The 18,198-nt window shown below is 42.8% G+C and overlaps 3 protein-coding genes across 5 annotated transcripts in view; 2 read left to right on the top strand and 1 right to left on the bottom strand.

The window, feature by feature from the left end:
- Window positions 1-712: 712 nt before the first annotated feature.
- On the bottom strand, window positions 713-16,092 carry PTGER2 (prostaglandin E receptor 2). 3 transcript variants are annotated; one of them, XR_014059091.1, is made up of 3 exons: window positions 14,620-16,092; window positions 4,063-4,838; window positions 713-1,237 (listed from the first exon to the last, which is right to left on the bottom strand). XR_014059091.1 is itself a non-coding variant. In XM_081508191.1 (3 exons), the coding sequence occupies exons 1-3, from the start codon at window positions 15,442-15,444 to the stop codon at window positions 1,174-1,176; spliced, it is 930 nt and encodes a 309-aa protein (XP_081364317.1). In that variant the 5' UTR covers window positions 15,445-15,470; the 3' UTR covers window positions 713-1,173. The 3 variants fall into 3 exon arrangements, 2 of the variants coding, with proteins under 2 accessions (XP_081364317.1, XP_081364316.1); XM_081508191.1 differs by having other exon boundaries at window positions 4,798-4,838; window positions 14,620-15,470; XM_081508190.1 differs by lacking the exon at window positions 713-1,237 and having other exon boundaries at window positions 2,702-4,838.
- Window positions 15,443-18,112, top strand: LOC145513806 (uncharacterized). Its single transcript, XM_081510762.1, has 4 exons — window positions 15,443-15,737; window positions 16,133-16,283; window positions 16,788-16,829; window positions 17,381-18,112. The coding sequence occupies exons 1-4, from the start codon at window positions 15,443-15,445 to the stop codon at window positions 17,439-17,441; spliced, it is 549 nt and encodes a 182-aa protein (XP_081366888.1). The 3' UTR covers window positions 17,442-18,112.
- ANKDD1A (ankyrin repeat and death domain containing 1A) overlaps window positions 17,529-18,198 on the top strand; it is a 49,520-nt gene continuing 48,850 nt past the window's right edge. Inside the window, 1 exon segment of the mRNA XM_081510763.1 lies at window positions 17,529-17,653. Within this exon segment, the coding sequence (XP_081366889.1) occupies window positions 17,529-17,653 (125 nt within the window).

Consider the following 18,198-nt stretch of genomic DNA (forward strand, 5'->3'; position numbering starts at 1 on the left):
GTGCGAACTCTTAGTTGCGGCATGTGGGATCTATTTCTCTGACCAGGGACTGAACCCGGACTCCCTGCATTGGGAGCACAGTCTTAGTCCCTGCAGCACCAGGGAAGTCCCCAAATAGCCCCTCTTTTTTAGATTTCTTTCCCATTTTGGTTACCATAGAACTGTTGGTGTAATTTTTAAAAGAATGTATTTTAAATCTCCTTATGCTAGATATTCTCCCTCTGCCCCCTAAGTCTACTCTCCACCTGCACTGTGGTCTTCACGATTTTTTACTCTCTGGGTTACACTTGGGTTTGGCCAGTGGTGGGGAACAGGCAGAAGAGCAGGAAAATGTTCCAGGAAGGTGGTCCCCTTGCTCCTTCTCTCCCTCCCTCCCTCCAGGTGGTTCAGCGGCAGCTGTGCTTCCCTGCTCAAGGACAGCTTCTGTTGGGTGGGACACAGCTTTCATGTCTCCTCCCTTGTCCCTTCAGCCCTGGGAGTGGTAACAGCTTCCAAGGGCTCCTCCACCATCTTTGTTGATCCCTTTGTTGATTCCTTTGTTGATAACACTCACTGCAATAACACTCCCCTGCCCTTCCCTCTGTAAATATCTCCTTCAGTCAACAGTCCTCAGTTACTCTTTTGAATGTGCCAGCTGTTTCTGCTGGAATGATCATTTGATCTGTTTGATTTGGCATATTTAAAAGAAAAATGAAACACCCGGATCACAGAGTTAAACCACCCAAATCAACTTTTAATGGTACATACATTTTTCAGGAAATACAAAAATATAATTCAAGCAAATTTACTTACAAATAAAAGTCACAAAAGTTACCATAAAAAAAGTAACTTTCTGAAATAAAAATTAATGCCCAACACATGGCCTTGTTCCATGTATACACTAGACTGTAGCTTCTGTGAATTGCTAAAATGACATTTATTTCCATAGTGTGTATTTCAGGTGATCAAACGCTTTGTAAATTTAAAAAGAAAGTCAATGATAATGCTGTTAGGATAATGATTATAAGTATGTTTTAAATGTGCAATCAAAGAGGAATTCCAACAGAGTCCTGTCTGATAAAGGCAGAAGATGGCCATCCTGAGCAGGCATGCTAAGTCCACACTTAAATTTCTGTGAAGACTGTTTCTCTGTGAATGATTCAAGTAGGGGCTCTTCTCAAATTCAGAAAACCATTATTTTTGGCTTAAAATATTAGATTTGACTAAGGGAAGTAATGGAGAAGGAAATGGCAACCCACTCCAGTATTCTTGCCTGGAGAATCCCATGGACAGAGGAGCCCGGCAGGCTACAGTCCATGGGGTCCCAAAGAGTCAGACATGACTGAGCAACTAAACCAAGGGAAGTAAACAAACCTCTACTTAAATGTGAACTAATTGCCTTCCCCTGCCTTTCAAAGTCATCAATTCTGAACTTGAAGATGTTAATTTTTCCTTGGTTCAAAGCAGAGCTGACCTTACATTAGCACGAGGGCAATCTGTCTCTGAAAGTGCACCGCTGAGAGCAGGCCAGGGCACCAAGAGCTGAGCTGAATCACACTGAGAATGTAGTGACGAGGCTTGGATTTGCCCTCCACCTGCCCAGGACTTGTAGTCTCTGCCAGTATGGTGGTTAGAGGTTGGTGCTGTTTCTGGCTCTGGGTTGTCATGGGTCCAGACCACTTTGACAGTCAGGTCTTTTGGAGGCTTTCTATAGTTTCTGAGAAAACACAGGCCTTATTAGGATCTTAGGAAATTCAAGACCACAATTTAGTACCAGAATTTCCCAGTTTTCTCTTGGAAAAGATGATCCAGGGCCATAGTGAATTGTGCATGTGTGCGTGCTAAGTTGTTTCAGATGTGTACGACTCTTTATGACCCTATGGACTGTAGCTCACTATGCTCCTCTGTCCATGGGATTCTCCAGGCAAGAATACTGGAGTGGGTTGCCATGTCCTCTTCCAGGGGATCTTCCTGACCCAGGGGATCGAATCCCCATCTCCTGCATTGGCAGGCAGGTTCTTTATCAACAGGGCCACCTGGGAAGCCCCACAGTGAGCCATCCAGTAACAATTCAGCTAAGAACAGAACTGCTTCAGCCCATCCCATTTCTGGACACCTAAAGTTAGGTAGAGTTGCTTTACAGTATCGTGTTAGTTTCTGCTATACAGCAAAGGGAATCAGCTATGCATGTGCATTTATCCTGGATTTTTTAAAAGACAGTTATTTATTTATTTATTTAGCTGGGCCAGGTCTCAGTTGCGCCATACTGAGTTGAATATCCACTATAGTTTTTCTCTCCTTTCATTCCACTGACTGTCGGGGACAAAGAATAAAATCTAGGTCATCCTTTATTATAATTCAGTTTTCTGATATACCAGACTAAATTCTGTGTATTTTATTTACTTGAAAAAGAGTCAGCAAACTTAAACAGGTACGTCTGATGTGATATCCAATAAAAGTAATTTTTCTATTACCTTGAAATTTCCATTAATAGTAAGTAGTTTACTATTACACAGGATTTTAATTTTCAATTCCTTCAATGTAAATATCAGTGCAAATAAAATTTCAGGATTTAGTCATTTAACACAGTGCAAGGAACCGGAATATACTAGGAAACAAAGCTCTGGAAATCTATCAGTTCTTCAATGGCTTAAGCTCATATTTTGGGACTACAGAGTGAATAATTTTGTTTCCACTAGTGATATTATGTCCAAGTTTGTGCTTTTATTTTCTTTTTAAAGTTCTCAGGCATTATTCAAAAATTTGGGAGGATGATGAGGTAGGGTGAATGATTGTAGGTAACATTTTTATTTGGAGGAAGAAAAGTCATCTGATAAAAGAAATTAATCTTCTAGAACCAGAGTAACTTTAGCATTTTAAGTTCAGGAATTACCCATGAGCCTAATTAGTCTTATTTAGAACAATTCCTTATCTTGGTGGACAGGGAAGCTTTATTTACATGTCCAGATTTTAGCTAAGTTAAACTTAGCCTGGTTTGTTTAAATTAGTACAAAAGCAAACCATTCATTTATTCTTTTTAAAATAAGGGCTAATTTGATATAGATGCTGTCATAATACACTGATTTCTAAATTGGTTTGGAATCACTCTTAAATGATCATCTAGTCTGATAACTATTTATAGGAAATAGTTTTGTGTAGGCAATTCAATGAGACTTTGCAAAAACTAATATTCTTTTTTGGTTTCTATTACAGCTATGTTGTAATAACACTCACTGCAAAAAATAAAATGAATAAAGTGTCCACTATTTTGAAGATCATGCCATAAGGGAAAAAATTTCCTCTAATATCAAGTATTGTATTGAATATTTCAAACTCTAATTTGCAATGCAACCATACTTTAAAAATCTGCTAAATTAAATTTAAAAACTCCACTTTTATCTAATTTTTAAAATTAGTATATCCACACAAACTATAAATTGCTATTTGGGGGGAATTCATCACATACTATTCCATTTTCAAATTTTTGTTTTATAGCTTATTTTTATAACACTTCAGATGAGTTTATACTATAACTAAAATATGATTAAACAGTGCAAATTCACTGAAATATTTTGCTGCTGAGTTTATACAATGCCAAACATTTAGATTTAGAAATATATTAAGATATGACTCACTGTATGATTTCCTATACAGCATGAGTCAAGCCATGTTTCCCAGATAAACATACAGACAGATGAATTTTGCTACAACACAATCGTCCTATAAAGTACGTTAGTCACAGCCTCAACATCAGCATTAAAAGAGTTCAGTGTAGCTGAAGAACTGACCAGATTTTTCAGTTTTTAATTTTAATATTTGCCTCAGACATAGCCACATACACCCTTCCCTGGAAATAAAAAGTAGAATATTAATGAGAATTACTTCTCTTAATAGTCTACTATTTATCGCTGAGAGGAAAGTTCCTAAAGTCCTTTTAGTTACCATTAGCTCGACAGATGTTATAAAATAAATAACCTGACACTCTGACACACATCTTCTCATGGATGGTGAAAAAAGCTGACGTTAACCACCTGAGCCTACTCTTCTATGAGTAATACTATCGTGACAAGAGGATGCTCCCACATATACAAACATACAGTACAAAGTACTTATGATTTTCAAACTCATTGTCCAAAGAAAGGATTTGATAAGCAATCACAAGACACCAGGCTTGGTTGCTTGCCCATATCCACTTCCTAGAGAATACATAAGTTTTATCTGGCTAGACTGTACACTGTTATGTTTACAATGGTACTAGCCTAGAAGATTAAAATAGAAAACACAGTAACTATTTAGAGTTTTAAACAAATTACAAAACTACATGCTTTCCCATTCAACAAGAAAGCTTAAATCAAAAGGCACGAGATTATAAATACAGTTGGTTGTTTCTCCAAAGACCATGAACATGCTCCTTGAGGGTAGATTTTATAGATCCTTCCAACACCTTCCAAGAAGTGCCTTGTCAGCACATCTGTAGCCCAAACCACTCCTGAAATGTTTGTTTACTCTGTTTCATTAGGGTAACGTCATTGTGTTTATAAACTAACTTTTTTCCATTTCTCTAAGAAACCATTTCAAAATGATCTTCCAGATGGTGGTTAACTAGCACTTCTTAACTACCATCCTCAAAGGTCAATCTGTTTACTGGCATTTGACTGTGTAGAACAGGAAGTTTGTGTTGCTTCTTGTGTTCTTAATGAAACCCGACAGCAGAGGACTGAACGTATTATTCTCAGAACAGGAGGTCTCAGGATAGCAAAGACCCAAGGGTCAATTATTGAGTTAATTGATAAAAATCTAAGAGCTTGAAGGTCCCACTTTTCTTTCCGGGAAGAGTTTTCATTCATGTATGCAAAAATCTGTAAGAAGCAAAAGGGGGAAAAGATGTTAGTTTTATATTATAGCAGTAGACAGGCTGAGACCATGTGCAATTTCTTAAGGCTAAAAAGCAAAATGTGTTTTGTGTGTGGTTGTGGTGCTGAGAGGGAAGTTGCAAAATCTCACCCCTCTCACCCCTCTCAAGTTTATGCCTTAGGGACACCCTGAAACAGAATTATTGTCTCCTTTTGATTGATGGGGAAGTGAGGGAATAACAATGTGTGGCACTTACTTTCAAATACTGAATTATGACAATTCAGTGAAAGAGGGCACACAACAGAGCTTATGTTCTGGCCACTGGGCTGCCTGGGTTTGAATCCTGGCTCCAAAAATAGTTCTGGGACCATAGGTAAGAAAACTAACCTCTTTGTGTCTCCCTTTCTACATCTTTAAAATGAACGATAATGATAACAATACCTATTCTTGGGATTAGTGGGAAGATGACAGGAAGTCATCCGTGTCAGCTACTGCAAATAGTGCTCCCTTAAAACGTGCGCCACAATGATAGTCCTTATTATCTTCATTTTACCAGTGAGGGCACCATAGTGCAGAGACAGTAAGGGATTTGCCCAAGTTCCCAGGGCTGGTTAGTGGACAATTCAGGACACAAAGGTTGACAAAGGTCTGTATAGTCAAAGCTATGGCTTTTCCAGTAGTTATGTATGGATGTGAGAGTTGGACCATAAAGAAGGCTGAGTGCTGAAGAATTGATGCTTTTGAACTGTGGTGTTGAAGAAGACTCTTGAGAGTCCCTTGGACTGCAAGGAGATCAAGCCAGTCATTCCTAAAGGAAATCAACGCTGAATATCCATTGAAAGGACTGATGCTGAAGCTCCAATAATTTGGCCATCTGATGTGAAGAACCGACTCATTAGAAAAGACCCTGATGCTGGGAAAGATTAAGGGCAGGAGGAGAAGGGGGTGACAGAGGATGAGATGATTGGATGGCATCATCGACTCAATGGACATGAGTTTGAGCAAACACAGGGAGATGGTAAAGGACAGGGAAGCCTGGTGTGCTGCAGTCCATGGGGTCACAAAGAGTCGGACATGGCTGAGGGACTGAACAGCAACAGGACACAAATTCCAAGTCCCTTGATGCCTCAGCAGTGCTCACTGTCTGCTACATCCAGGTCGCCTATGCAGGCCAAAGGTCTTCGGAAGAGTCTTAAACACTGGAAAGCTGACACATCATTACACGTTGGCCAATGTTCTCAAAGTGGTATACCAGCTCTCATCTGATTCCTTAGGTATTTAGGGAACAAACCAATCTGATCAGATTGCAGAGAATGGAACAGCACATACCTGATAAAGATCAAACACTTCCACAGAGCTTACAGAAAAGAGTGAAACATGTAAATCATACCCCGTCGTTTGAAACCAGTTCTTGATAGAGCTCCAGGGCTTTTTTACCAACTGCAGCAGGTGAGTTAGAGAGCTACTCCTTCTTTCCTCCACTCTCCCTCACCAGAAGGAATAGTTTCTTTCCTATCCCCCTGATACTTAACTCTGCAGGCATCTGGCAACTGCATATACAAAGGAAACTGCAGGGAGGGAAATAGTAGTCATCTTCGGGTTGCTTATGTTAGGACAATATCGGGAAGGTTTGGCAGCCGTAGGTGTTTATGCCAGAGAATCTTGGCTTAAGGGAATGGAGAAGAGACTTGGCAGATGAGCAAAGGAAGAAAAAAACTGAAGGTGGATGTCCCTGAGTATAGAGAGAAGAAAAAAGTTAGGTGGAGATATGCAAGGGGGCAATACTTCTCTTGTCAGCTAAATTATTTTCGATGAGAAATTTACAGTACTTGTATGGTATATTTAAAGAGCAATTTAAATACTGCTCTTTAAATTGTGACTCTTAAAATTGTGCATCTAATTATGGCACTGAATTGTCTATAAGGTCTTGAATCCAGCTACAATTCGGAATATATATATATAAAGTATATATATATATAAATTATATATATGTATATATATATATATATATAAATTGAGGGCTTCCCTGGTGGCTCAGATGGTAAAGAATCTGCCTACAATGCAGGACACCTGGGTTTGATCCCTGGGTCAGGAAGATCCCCTGGAGAAGGAAACGGCAACCTATTCCCATATTCTTGCCTGAAGAATTCCATGGGCAGAGAAGCCTGGTAGACTACAGTCTATGGGGTCACAAAGAGTAGGACACAACTGAGCGACTTTCACTCACTCAAAGAGCCATTTTAGAGTTTTGGAATTCAGGATGACATTGTACATAAACCTGATAGATTAAAATATATTAGTCACTACACACACATACAACTGAGTGTTCTGTCATAGAAAAAGTTCGTAGCTGGGTTTATGACCTAATTTCACCCAAAATCTGTAACACTGGACTGTCTAGTGGGCCACGTAGAGAGGGCTCAGCATTACAGTGTCACGGGTCACATGTGAAGATGAGTCAGGTTTTCAGTGGCAAGATCAGACCACAGTTCCTGATCTCTTTAGAGTGTGACTGACCAATGAGAAGTAAAAAATGGTTTCAGAGGATGAAGCAATTCTGTACTTCGTTTCCTTTTCATCCACTATACTGAGTAATTTTTAGAAATGCTTAAAATTTGCATTTTAGGAGGTGGCCAGTATGTGCATGCTTAGTCGTTTCAGTCGTGTCTGACTCTTTTCGACCCCATGGACTGTAGCCCGCCAGGCTCCTCTGTCCATGGAATTTTCCAGGCAAGAATACTGGAGCAGGTTGCTCTTTCCTCCTCCAGGGGATCTTCCTGGCCCAGAGATCAAACCTGCATCTCCCGCATTGCAGGTAGATTCTTTTACCCACTGAGCCACCTCTGTACCCATTAAACACTAACTCCTCATTCCCCTCTCCCTTCAGCCAATCCTGGATTTTAATTAAAGGCTGACTCAATGGATATAGGTCAATTAAATTAATAATGTTTCAATTACATTCTAGAATTCAGCTTCAGAGGCTGGTAGACTGCATACATGTTTTTGTACATGCTACTAATAAATTTGCTGTGAGAAAAATATCAAGGACAAATGTAAACCAGTCAAGTGAGTTTTAATTCCTTAGGACAGACTCTGTACAGGGCTTTGCTAAGAATAGAGAGCTTGTTGTGATACCTACAAAGCAGCACCAGTAAAAGTGTTCTTTAGATTTGTCTTCCACTGAATCCCCGCAGCCTCCACGTAAACTTCATCTTAGCACTGACCTGGCGCTGTTTGTTTCAGCTACTTCCCTACCTTTAATGCGACTACATAGCACGTTCAGAATTTTAGAGCAAATGAGAACCTTATTTGGCTGCTTATTGAAATCACCTGAGGATCATTAAAAATACTCTGGTGGAAAAAAATAATAAAGAAATAAAAATACTCTGATGGCTTGCTCCCTCCCTCAGAGACTCTGATTTTATTAATCTGGGCTATAACCTGGCTGTCAGGGCTTTTAATGTCCCCCAGGAGATACTAGGGCTTCCCCAGTTGCTCAGTGGTAAAGAATTTGCCTGTCAGTGCAGGAGACATAAGAGATACGGAATCAATCCCTGGGTCAGGAAGATCTCCTGGAGTAGGAAATGGCAACCCACTCCAGTATTCTTGCCTGGGAAATCCCACGGGCAGATGAACCTGGAGGGCTACAGTCCATAGGATGGCAAAGAATCAGACACAACTGAGCATAAACACATACACAGGTGATACTAATATGCAAAGTTGAGACCCACTGCTTTAGACACTTACCCAATACCCGAAATAGTTTAAAATCACTCATTTATCACACTTAACAACAAAAGACCTACTGAGGCCTGGCCAATTAAACATGACTTGGAGTTTCCAGAGTTCAGTTCCTGATGATTAACATACAATGATTTCTTTTGAAAACTGAATCTTATGGGAAAAGTAGCTAATATTTACTGAATACTTTTGTGTCAGGTCTGGTGCTAAACAATTTGTGCCTTGTTGTATTTAATCCTTCTACAAATCTGTAAACCTGTTATTAGTCCCATTTTTGTAAGGAGGAGATCAAGGCTTAGAAAATTAGTTACATTGACACAAATCACACCATGGGTAATTAGGGAAGCCATGCAGCCACAGAAGCAGGATCCAGACTTTCTTCTTAGCCACTACACACTCTAGCACCATCTGCATAAATACCCTATGATGTGAAGTGTCACATGAAATTCACCACCGACTGATTATGGGTTTGTAGGAGATTTCTTTCTAAATGTGTCACAAAGATTTATGGGTATTACTGCTCCTATTTACAGATTTAAAAACCATGGCTATCTAAGAAGCTCTTGGCTTTCTTTGGGGCTTTTCTTTCCTCCACGCTTTCCACAGCCTAATGGTAGGCAGTGACAATCACCTTGACCAAGAGTGTAGACATAACACATCACTTCTCTTTAGGGAAATGGCCTATAGTTCTTGCTGTCTAAATTTTTAAAACTCAGTGTAATCATATCAGTATTTACAACCACCATTTCATATCATATGGAGAAGGAAAAGGTGTCAAGTGAAAATACTCATGTAGAAAAACTTTCTCTTAAAAGGTACGGTGTATTAAAATTCTTTAACAATCCCCAAACAGGAGAATGGATACATGTATATGTATGGTTGCATCATTTCACTATACACCTGAAACTATCACAAGGTTGTTAACCATCTCCAATATAAAATAAAAAGTTTTAAAAAATCCCCAAATACATCATTGATGATGTTTGAATGATAAAGGGCCTTCTAGTATTGCATGCATATTAACTCAAAATATCACCAGGCAAAGTTCATTGTGGTTATGCATAGATATTTCTGAATTTCCCTTTCATTACTACTAGAATTGTGGTATTGTGCAAGTATGTAATCAACAAATTTCAAATCAGTTTTACAACCCCCTTCATGTTAAATTTTACATAAAGAGTACCAGGAATGAATGAGGGAAACTCCAGTACTGTTCACTTACATTTGTTCTGTATTTGAAAGATCAGATTTCCACTAATCAGATTTACCTAAAAATTATAGCCCTAAAGAATTCTAAAGATGAAGAAATTTTTAGAATGAGTCAATGGTTCACTCTTGAAATTTTAGAACCGAATAAAATGCATAAGCACTTTATCCTAATGGCATGAGGAAAACAGTTTAAAATGACCAGAGGCTATTAACAGTTATTAGTAAAGCAGTGAGAAAGTAGCTAAATATGGGTTGGAAATTAAGAGACAAACAGTATCTGAGTCAAGAATGGACGTCTGATGTGTTTCCTGTATCCTGTCTTGTTTCAGGAAGAAAGAAAGTTTCTATTTATCTCTGTGAAATGATAACAACATCTGATTAATATGAGGAATTTATTAATTTATACAATATTCCTTTAATGCAAAAACCATATGGAATATTTTATTGGTCCTATGCATGATTTTATGTTGGATAGCCAAGATAATGCTTTTTTCAAAGATCAATTAAAAAAATGTTTAACAACAAAACTTTATGTGAGAAGTAATCAGATTATTTCTTAATTTAGACCGCTATTTACACTAGTGAATCTTCTAAAATCTCAGACTCGGCCTTTTAATGCATAGGTCTGTGCAGAAGCAAAAAAAAACTGCACACTTGGTCCCAGCGCAGGCCCCTTGATCTGCTATGGAGAAGAAAAAGGTCTTTGCCACTGTATTTTTACAGCTAAAAGTTGAAATTAAGAGACAAAGTGGTACAGATATTTATAACATCTTCACAACTCTCTTATAAATTTTGGGTTAATCTTCTCATGGGTTTCCCTGATGGCTTAGTGGGCAAAAAATCCATCTGCTACCCGGAAGACACAGGAGATTCTGTGACACAGGTTCAATTCCAGGATTAGGAAGATCCCCTGGAGGAGGAAATGGCAATCCACTCCAGTATTCTTACCTGAAAAACCCTATGGACAGAGTGACCTGGTAGGCTGTAATCCAAAAGGTTGCAGAATCAGACACAACTGATTAACTAATCACAAGCACACAATCTTCTCACATGTTACCCCTGAATAAGTATTTTCTCTCTGATGGTATTGTGGTTAAAAGCATAGGCTCTGTGTTTAAACTACCTGCCTTTGAATACTGGCTCCAGTATTCACTAGCTTGGGACCCAGGGTAAGTTATTTGCCTCATTTGTAAAATGGGAATAAAAATGCTACCTATATGACAGGTTGTTGTGAAGATAATGGTTTAATATATGTAAAAATTAGCACTCAAAAATGTTAGCAATTTTGATGGTGGTAATAATGACCTGAACTTCATTACAGCGTACTGAGCATTTTACATTCTGAGTTTCACTTCCCAAACTTCAGAAGTCTTAGGCTGGCATTCTTGGAGGAAGCAGCAGTAATTGTAACTTGCCCATACTTTGGGACAATGGTTGACATTAGCAGTTCCAGTTTCCTCAATTTCCCACCCTACTTTCCTCATTCCTGGGGTGCTGAGCAGGCTGGAGTCCCACTGGGTACACAGCTATGAGCTCTCCTTGTTGGGCCAATGGTGTGGCCCAATTTTTGTGTGTTGTGTTAGTCTCTCAATCATGTCCGACTCTTTGTGGCCCCATAGATTGTAGCCCACCAGGAAAGACCTGTGGCCCACTTTGAAGGCCCAGAGAGCAGTTCTGTTATCCCAAGGAAGAAAGCAGAAGAGAGAGGGCAGATTGCTAGAATTTTCTGGAACACAGGAAATTAGTTAGAATAGTTCATTAAGAATTATTTTACATTGATTACATTTTTCATTGATGCTATTTGGATATGTTGGGTTAAATAAAATATTTTAGTTAATAATTAATTTTCTCTATTTTTTTAACTTTTTGTTATGTGGCTACTAGAAAATTGGAGAAATGCTGGACTGGATGAAGCACAAGCTGGAATCAAGACTGCTGAGAGAAATATCAATAACCTCAGATATGCTGCCACCCTTATGGCAGAAAGTGAAGAACAATAGAGCCTCCTGATGAAAGTGAAAGAGGAGAGTGAAAAAGTTGGCTTAAAACTCAACAGTCAGAAAAATAAGATCATGGCATCTGGTCTCATCATTTCATGGCAAATAGATGGGGAAACAGTGGAAACAGTGACAGACTTTATATTTGGGGGCTCCAAAATTACTGCAGATGGTGACTACAGCCATGAAATTAAAAGACATTTGCTCCTTGGAAGAAAAGCTATGACCAACCCAGACAACATATTAAAAAGCAGAGACATTACTTTGTCAACAAAGGTCCATCTAGTCAAAGCTATGGTTTTTCCAGTAGTCATGTATGGATGTGAGAGTTGGACTATAAAGAAAGCTGAGCACCGAAGAATTGATGCTTTTGAACTGTGGTGTTGGAGAAGACTCTTGAGAGTCCCTTGGACTGCAAGGAGATCCAACCAGTCCATCCTAAAGGAAATCAGTCCTGAATATTCATTGGAAGGACTGATGATGAAGCTGGAGCTTCAATACTTTGGCCACCTGATGCGAAGAACTGACTCTTTGGAAAAGACCCTGATGCTGGGAAGGATTGAAGGTGGGAGGAGACGGGGACAACAGAGGATGAGATGGTCGAATGACATCACCAACTCAATGGACGTGAGTTTGAGTAAACTCCGGGAGTTGCTGATGGACAAGGAGGCCTGGCTTGCTGCAGTCTATGGGGTCACAGAGTTGGACACAACTGAGCTACTGAACCGAACTTAACTGAGAAAATTGGAAATTCCTTCTGTGGCTGGCATTTGTGGTTCACAGGGTATTTCTGTTGGGCTGTGCATGCTCTCTTGGAAAAACAGGAGAATTTCTGGAGGCAACCAGAGGCCTTTGCCTTGTCCACCAGAGCCCTTGTTAGGATGTGTGGAAATGATTCCTGCCTTGGGTGGGAGATTGATGTAGGCCATTTCTTTTTCTATTATTAATTTTTTATTGTGGCAAAAAAGCATATAACATAAAATTCACCCTCTCAACAATTTCTAAGTGTATAATAAAATACTGTCACCCACATGCACATTGTTGTGCAAAAGATTCCCCAGAATCTCTCATCCCAATCCTGCTGCTGCTGCTGCTGCTAAGTCGCTTCAAGTCGTGTCCGACTCTGTGCGACCCCAGAGACGGCAGCCCATCAGGCTCCCCTGTCCCTGGGATTCTCCAGGCAAGAACACTGGAGTGGGTTGCCATTTCCTTCTCTAATGCAGGAAAGTGAAAAGTGAAAGTGAAGTCGCTCAGTCGTGTTCGACTCTTAGCGACCCCATGGACTGTAGCCTACCAGGATCCTCCGTCCATGGGATTTTCCAGGCAAGAGTACTACAGTGGGTGCCATTGCCTTCTCCAATCCCAATCCTACATGACTGAAACTCTACATCCACAGAACAACTCCTCCTACCCTCCCCCAGCCCCTGGCAGCACTGTTCTATTTTCTGTTTCTATGAGTTTGACTACTTCAGCTACCTTCTATAAGTGGCATCAAACAGTATTTGTCCTTCTGTGACTGGGTGTAGGCCATTTCTGAGCACAATTTTCATGTGCACCAAGTAGAATAAAAGGACATGGGGGAAAGCACCCCCCAGAGACCCATGCCAAGCATTCTGAAATAGCAGATTGTAAAGCACCATTCCACAGCCTTGACTTTTGAATTGTCAGATAAGCCTTCCAAGAAATAAATTAATTCTGGACAGTGTAGCATTTCATAACGTTTAAAGTGCTGTATAAATGAAAGTTACAAGTACCAATAATCTATGGATAAAATAAAATTAGTTAATGGTCCATGTAAATGTCCTTATTAAGAGATGACTTGATACTTCCCATTTAAGGTACAGTTCAAATATCTGTTTTGTGACAGGCATCATCTCTTTCTTTTTACCAAGACTGTGGCAGGTAAGAGTCAACTGTTTATTCCCTATAGGAGCAATCATGTGCTTCTGAAGATTAGGAAGTGAAGATGCTAAAACTCAGAGTTCTCCTTTCTCTGTAAGAGGTCAGCACTTGCTCAGATACATCCCAGGCTCTGCTACCCATGTTACATCTTAGGAGGTTCAAACTTACAGCATCATGGAACTAACTGCTGGTATTGCCTCCAACCAGGGCAGCACCCAGCCCAGAACCTAGGCAAAGGGTTCCTCCAAGCAACCATTCTTTCCTCTACTTATCATCATGAACATATTATGAATTTTAATGGCAACCAAGAGTTATACTTCCAATATACATGTAATTTGGGAAGCCTGTAAACTAGGTTTTGTTGAACAAGACAATGAACGCTCTGGATTTCTGCAATGTGGACCCTTCTCACCTGGGGTTCTTAATGGCAGCTGGAAGGCTATGGGTTGGGCATCACATTTTGCTTTGAGAGAAACAGAAGGCAGAGCCTAGAGAACTGGCACCAGCTGATTGGGGTGGGGTGGAGGACAGGACAGGAGGAGAACTACAGCTCAGGGAAGTCAGATTGTAACTAACAACTGTCCAAGGGTGGAAGAGACTTCTTCCTTGGATAGGAAGCCATTCTAGCCTTGTAGACCAGAACTGGCTCTAGGATGGGGTCTGGGCTGGCTTAGTGGAGCGCCAAGACCTCCTTTCTGGGGTGCTGTGTCACTGTATGAGAAACACTAGCATAGAGATGCCCATTTGCTGTGGTTAAGGAAGCAGGAAGTGGAGTAAAGGTGAGACTTGAGAGGGGAAGGCGATAGACCTTCACAAATTAGGTCATATTTTTACAAGTTGTGAAAATCTGTGTGGCGGTGGAAAGGGTGGGAGTAAGAGGAGAGAGTGTAAGAAGGCTGCACGGAGCTCGGCTGTAGAAACCAAGTGAGTGACTTACCGTGAAAGGCAAGGAGCAGACGGCAAAGGTGATGGTCATGATAGCCAGGAGAATAAGATGGTCCGTCTCCTCCGCCATGGATACCCTTTCCGCTCTCCTGTGGCTGCTGCCCAAGGAGGGTCCGCAGCGGCTTCTCCTGCCCCGGCGGTGCATGTGGATGAGGTTGACGATGACACTGAAGTTGCAGGCGAGCACGGCGATGATGAGCAACAGCAGCAGAGTGGCGTAAAGCCGCAGGTATGTGGTCTGCTTGTGTCCGATGAAGCACCACGTCCCTGGGCTGTACTGGGCATACTTCCAATGATCCAGCAGCGGCAGGGAGCAAAAGAGCAGGGAGACTATGTAGATAGTGGGCAGCACAGCCAGGCCACTGCGGCGGGTGACCCGGCGCTGGTAGAAGTAGGGGTGTCCGATGGCTAGGTAGCGCTCCAGGGCCATGGCGAAGAGCATGAGCATCGTGGCCAGGCTAAAGAAGGTCATGGAGAAGGCAAAGTAGGTGCACACGCGCCTCTCGGGCCCCAGGGCCACCAGAGTCCGGTTCTGCGCATACGAAGCCAGCACCACGGGGCTGATAAGGCAGGTCCCAAGCAGGTCGGTGAGCACCAGCTCTGTCACCAGCACGTGGAACAGCGAGATGGAGTTCCCGCGGCCCACGCTGCGCCCCGAGTCCCCCCGCCAGCGGCGCACCAGGAGCGCCAGCGCAATGAGGTTCCCCAGCACCCCGGCCGTGAACATCACGGAGCTGATGGCCGGGCTTTCGCCCGAGGGGAGCCACCGTGGCTCGTCGCGGTTCTCGGACTGGGAGTCATTGTAAGTATTGCCCATGGTGGGGTGCCGGGAGGAGACGCGCGTCCTCCTCTCCCGCCGGCGCGCACCTGGCAGGAGGTGGGGTCTGAGAGCCCGAGTGCTACGAGACTCTGAGCGAAGGGGAGGGACCCAAATCCAGAGCCCCCTGCCGGTCCCCGGCGCTCGCGGAGGGCGGGCTCGGCTCGGGTCTCCTGCGGCTCCCGGAGAGGCCGCGCGGCTGCCGCATCCTACGGTGCTCCAGGCTCCGCCGGGGACCCGCCGCCGCCTCCTCCGCGTCTCCTGGGGTGGCGGCCGTCCAGGGGCGAGAGCAGGCGAGTTGCCGGGAGGTGGACGCGTCACACTACGAGTCTCTCCGGGCGCGCGGGGGCGGAGACCGGCCAGGCGAGGGGCGTGGGTGGCCGGTGCAAGCAGCGGCCCTGGTCCCTGGCTCAGGAGGCTGCTCGATACCCACAGGCTGGCTGACCACCGCTGGGACGCCTTTAGCCCTGGCCGAGGGCTTGGAGGGAGTGCGGGGCACAGTGTGGGGTACTGTGTCCGTACAGCATTCGCGGAAGGCAACTCCAGGGAGAGTAAAGCGACCCAGCAAGCAATAGAGAAGTTGGGAGGACCCAGCACCGTGAGACGTGAAAAAGAAGGGAGCAACAGACACTAAAGACGGCTTGCAGTAAGACCAATATGTTTGTTTGTTTGTTTTTAACATTCTCAGGAAGACACATCAGGAAGGCGGGACCAAAATTAGGAGGAAGTGAAAAGCAAGCCCGCGCGTGGCAACCGAGCCATGTGTACACGCCAAGCTGTCTGTTGCACCGTCGCTTTGATTCGGCTCCCAGCATTTCTCCTTTTTCTATGTCAACACGGTAACGGATAACCACTTGCTTAAGCAAACATTTTTTTTAAAAAAGTTCTTTGTAATTGTGTAGAATTGTGTTTGTGGGTACAGCTTGAAACCACCGCACATTGTTCTCTACCCAAGCTCAGCTGCGAAAGAGAAATGTTGTTCAGCCATACATTTTTTTTTCTTTCCGTGTTCAGTTAACCATTCAGGAGCCCTACGGAAAAACCCATGCCTGGTAAAGTTTATTGGTTGGTGACAGTTTCAGAGACTGGAGCTGACAAATATGGTTTGGTAGTTTCTTACTGCCTACTGTCATATATGCAGTCATGAAAAAGAGCTGATATTTAAAACAAACACCAGTTTGACAGCCAACATGTGCTGTGCTTTGCCACCCCATGGACTGTAGCCTACCAGGTTCCTCTGTCCGTGGGATTCTCCAGGCAGGAATACTGGAGTGGGTTGCCGTGTCCTCTTCCAGGGGAATCTTCCTAACCCAGGAATCCAACCCAGGTCTCCCGCATTGCAGGCGGATTCTTTACCTTCTGAGCCACCAGGGAAGCCTGTGTGGGTAATTACATTCTATAAGGAGGGTCATAATCACTTGGGGAAGGGAGGAGGCCTGGGAGGGGGATGTATCTGCCTAGGGAACTGGTGGGGGGGGTGGGGGGGGTTGGACAAGAATGGGAAGTCATCCTGTGGGAGTAAAGGAAAGATTGCCTGCTGAAGATCACCCACCCCTTCCTGTAGCCTGCTTGTTCTCTATGTCTATTTTAGCTCACTTTGATGATTCTGGATTGGGGGATGGGGGCTCTTAACAGTGGGTTGGATTGGGGATGGGAGTCCCAACAGGGCAAGCTCACAAGGGTATGTTTTTCTCATATAATAACGTGAGTAGTGGTGGGCTGGTGTGGCTCCAGGTCTCTTTTCTCCAGGGCTGTGATTCCTAGCATGCTGGCTTTCTGTCTCCATGCTCTTCTCTAGTGGTCAGCAGGGTTCAACAAGAGAAACAGAACTACATCATCATAGAAGTTCTGTTGGACAGGGCTGCTTTAGACCTTACGTGGTGGTGGGAGAAGGTAGAGGAGTGTATGCAAGGCCGTTTGCTATCTCTGGTTCTAGGGTTGAGAATGAAGTCACTGCAGATCAGCCAGAGGCAGCCAGGATAGAAAGTTGGGTGTGACTTGGAGCAAGAAGAGACTTAGAACTGGAAGAGACAAAGTGGAATTCATGAACAGCTGTAATCTTCAAAGGCAGACTGGATCTGAGTATGTGTTTCACTACTCGAAACTCTGATAATGCAGAGGTGCTGCTGGAGAAGCTGGTACCTTTCATGGAACTGTGCATGCCCTTGGCTTATGACCTGGTGAAGCTGAAGATCTGGCAGGAGCTGAGGTCTGGGTGCTGCCTCATGCCAGCAAGGAGAGCCGGCAGATCAGCTACAATGTGCTAGAGTTACCACCATGCCTGGAGCTCTGTGCTGTCCTTCAGAGCGTGAAAACCATGGCCACTGCTTCACTGTTGTCTTCCAGAGCTCACGCAACACTAAAACCATGCAGGATTCTAGAAAACAGATCCTGTTTAGCTGAACTGACACAATACAAAGTCACCACACTGCCCCATTGGTCCAAGGCATTAAGTCCATTGCATATGCTTCAGCCCAGAAATAATATTATAGAAATAATGTACTGCTTCCAGAAGATGGAATCTGAAAGTACACAATGATGTTACACATATACAGAGAAAGCAGAAATACTGTTCATCCTTGTAAGAATCCAAATGTCCTACCATTGAGAACTGGTCTAATAGATTTTGATACACCTATGCAACACAATAAAAAATCATTAGAAAGGATGATGAGTATCTGTATTTACTGATAATATGGAGTTAAAAGCATGTAAATCATTCCATTCATATAAAATTATGTGCATAAGTATTTG

This window comes from Giraffa tippelskirchi, chromosome 7 (assembly GCF_054371585.1).
Source record: "Giraffa tippelskirchi isolate mGirTip1 chromosome 7, T2T-mGirTip1v1.2.pri, whole genome shotgun sequence".
NCBI classification, from domain to species: Eukaryota; Metazoa; Chordata; class Mammalia; order Artiodactyla; family Giraffidae; genus Giraffa; species Giraffa tippelskirchi.

Coding starts and splice junctions, on each gene's coding strand:
- LOC145513806 (XM_081510762.1), top strand. CDS start 15,443: ATGGTGGGGTGCCGGGAGGAGACGCGCGTCCTCCTCTCCCGCCGGCGC. Junction 15,738..16,132: donor CCGTCCAGGGGCGAGAGCAG/GCGAGTTGCCGG, acceptor TAACATTCTCAG/GAAGACACATCAGGAAGGCG. Junction 16,284..16,787: donor CCTTTTTCTATGTCAACACG/GTAACGGATAAC, acceptor CCCGCATTGCAG/GCGGATTCTTTACCTTCTGA.
- PTGER2 (XM_081508190.1), bottom strand. CDS start 15,444: ATGGGCAATACTTACAATGACTCCCAGTCCGAGAACCGCGACGAGCCA. Junction 4,839..14,619: donor TCTGCTCCTTGCCTTTCACG/GTAAGTCACTCA, acceptor TGCTTCTTACAG/ATTTTTGCATACATGAATGA.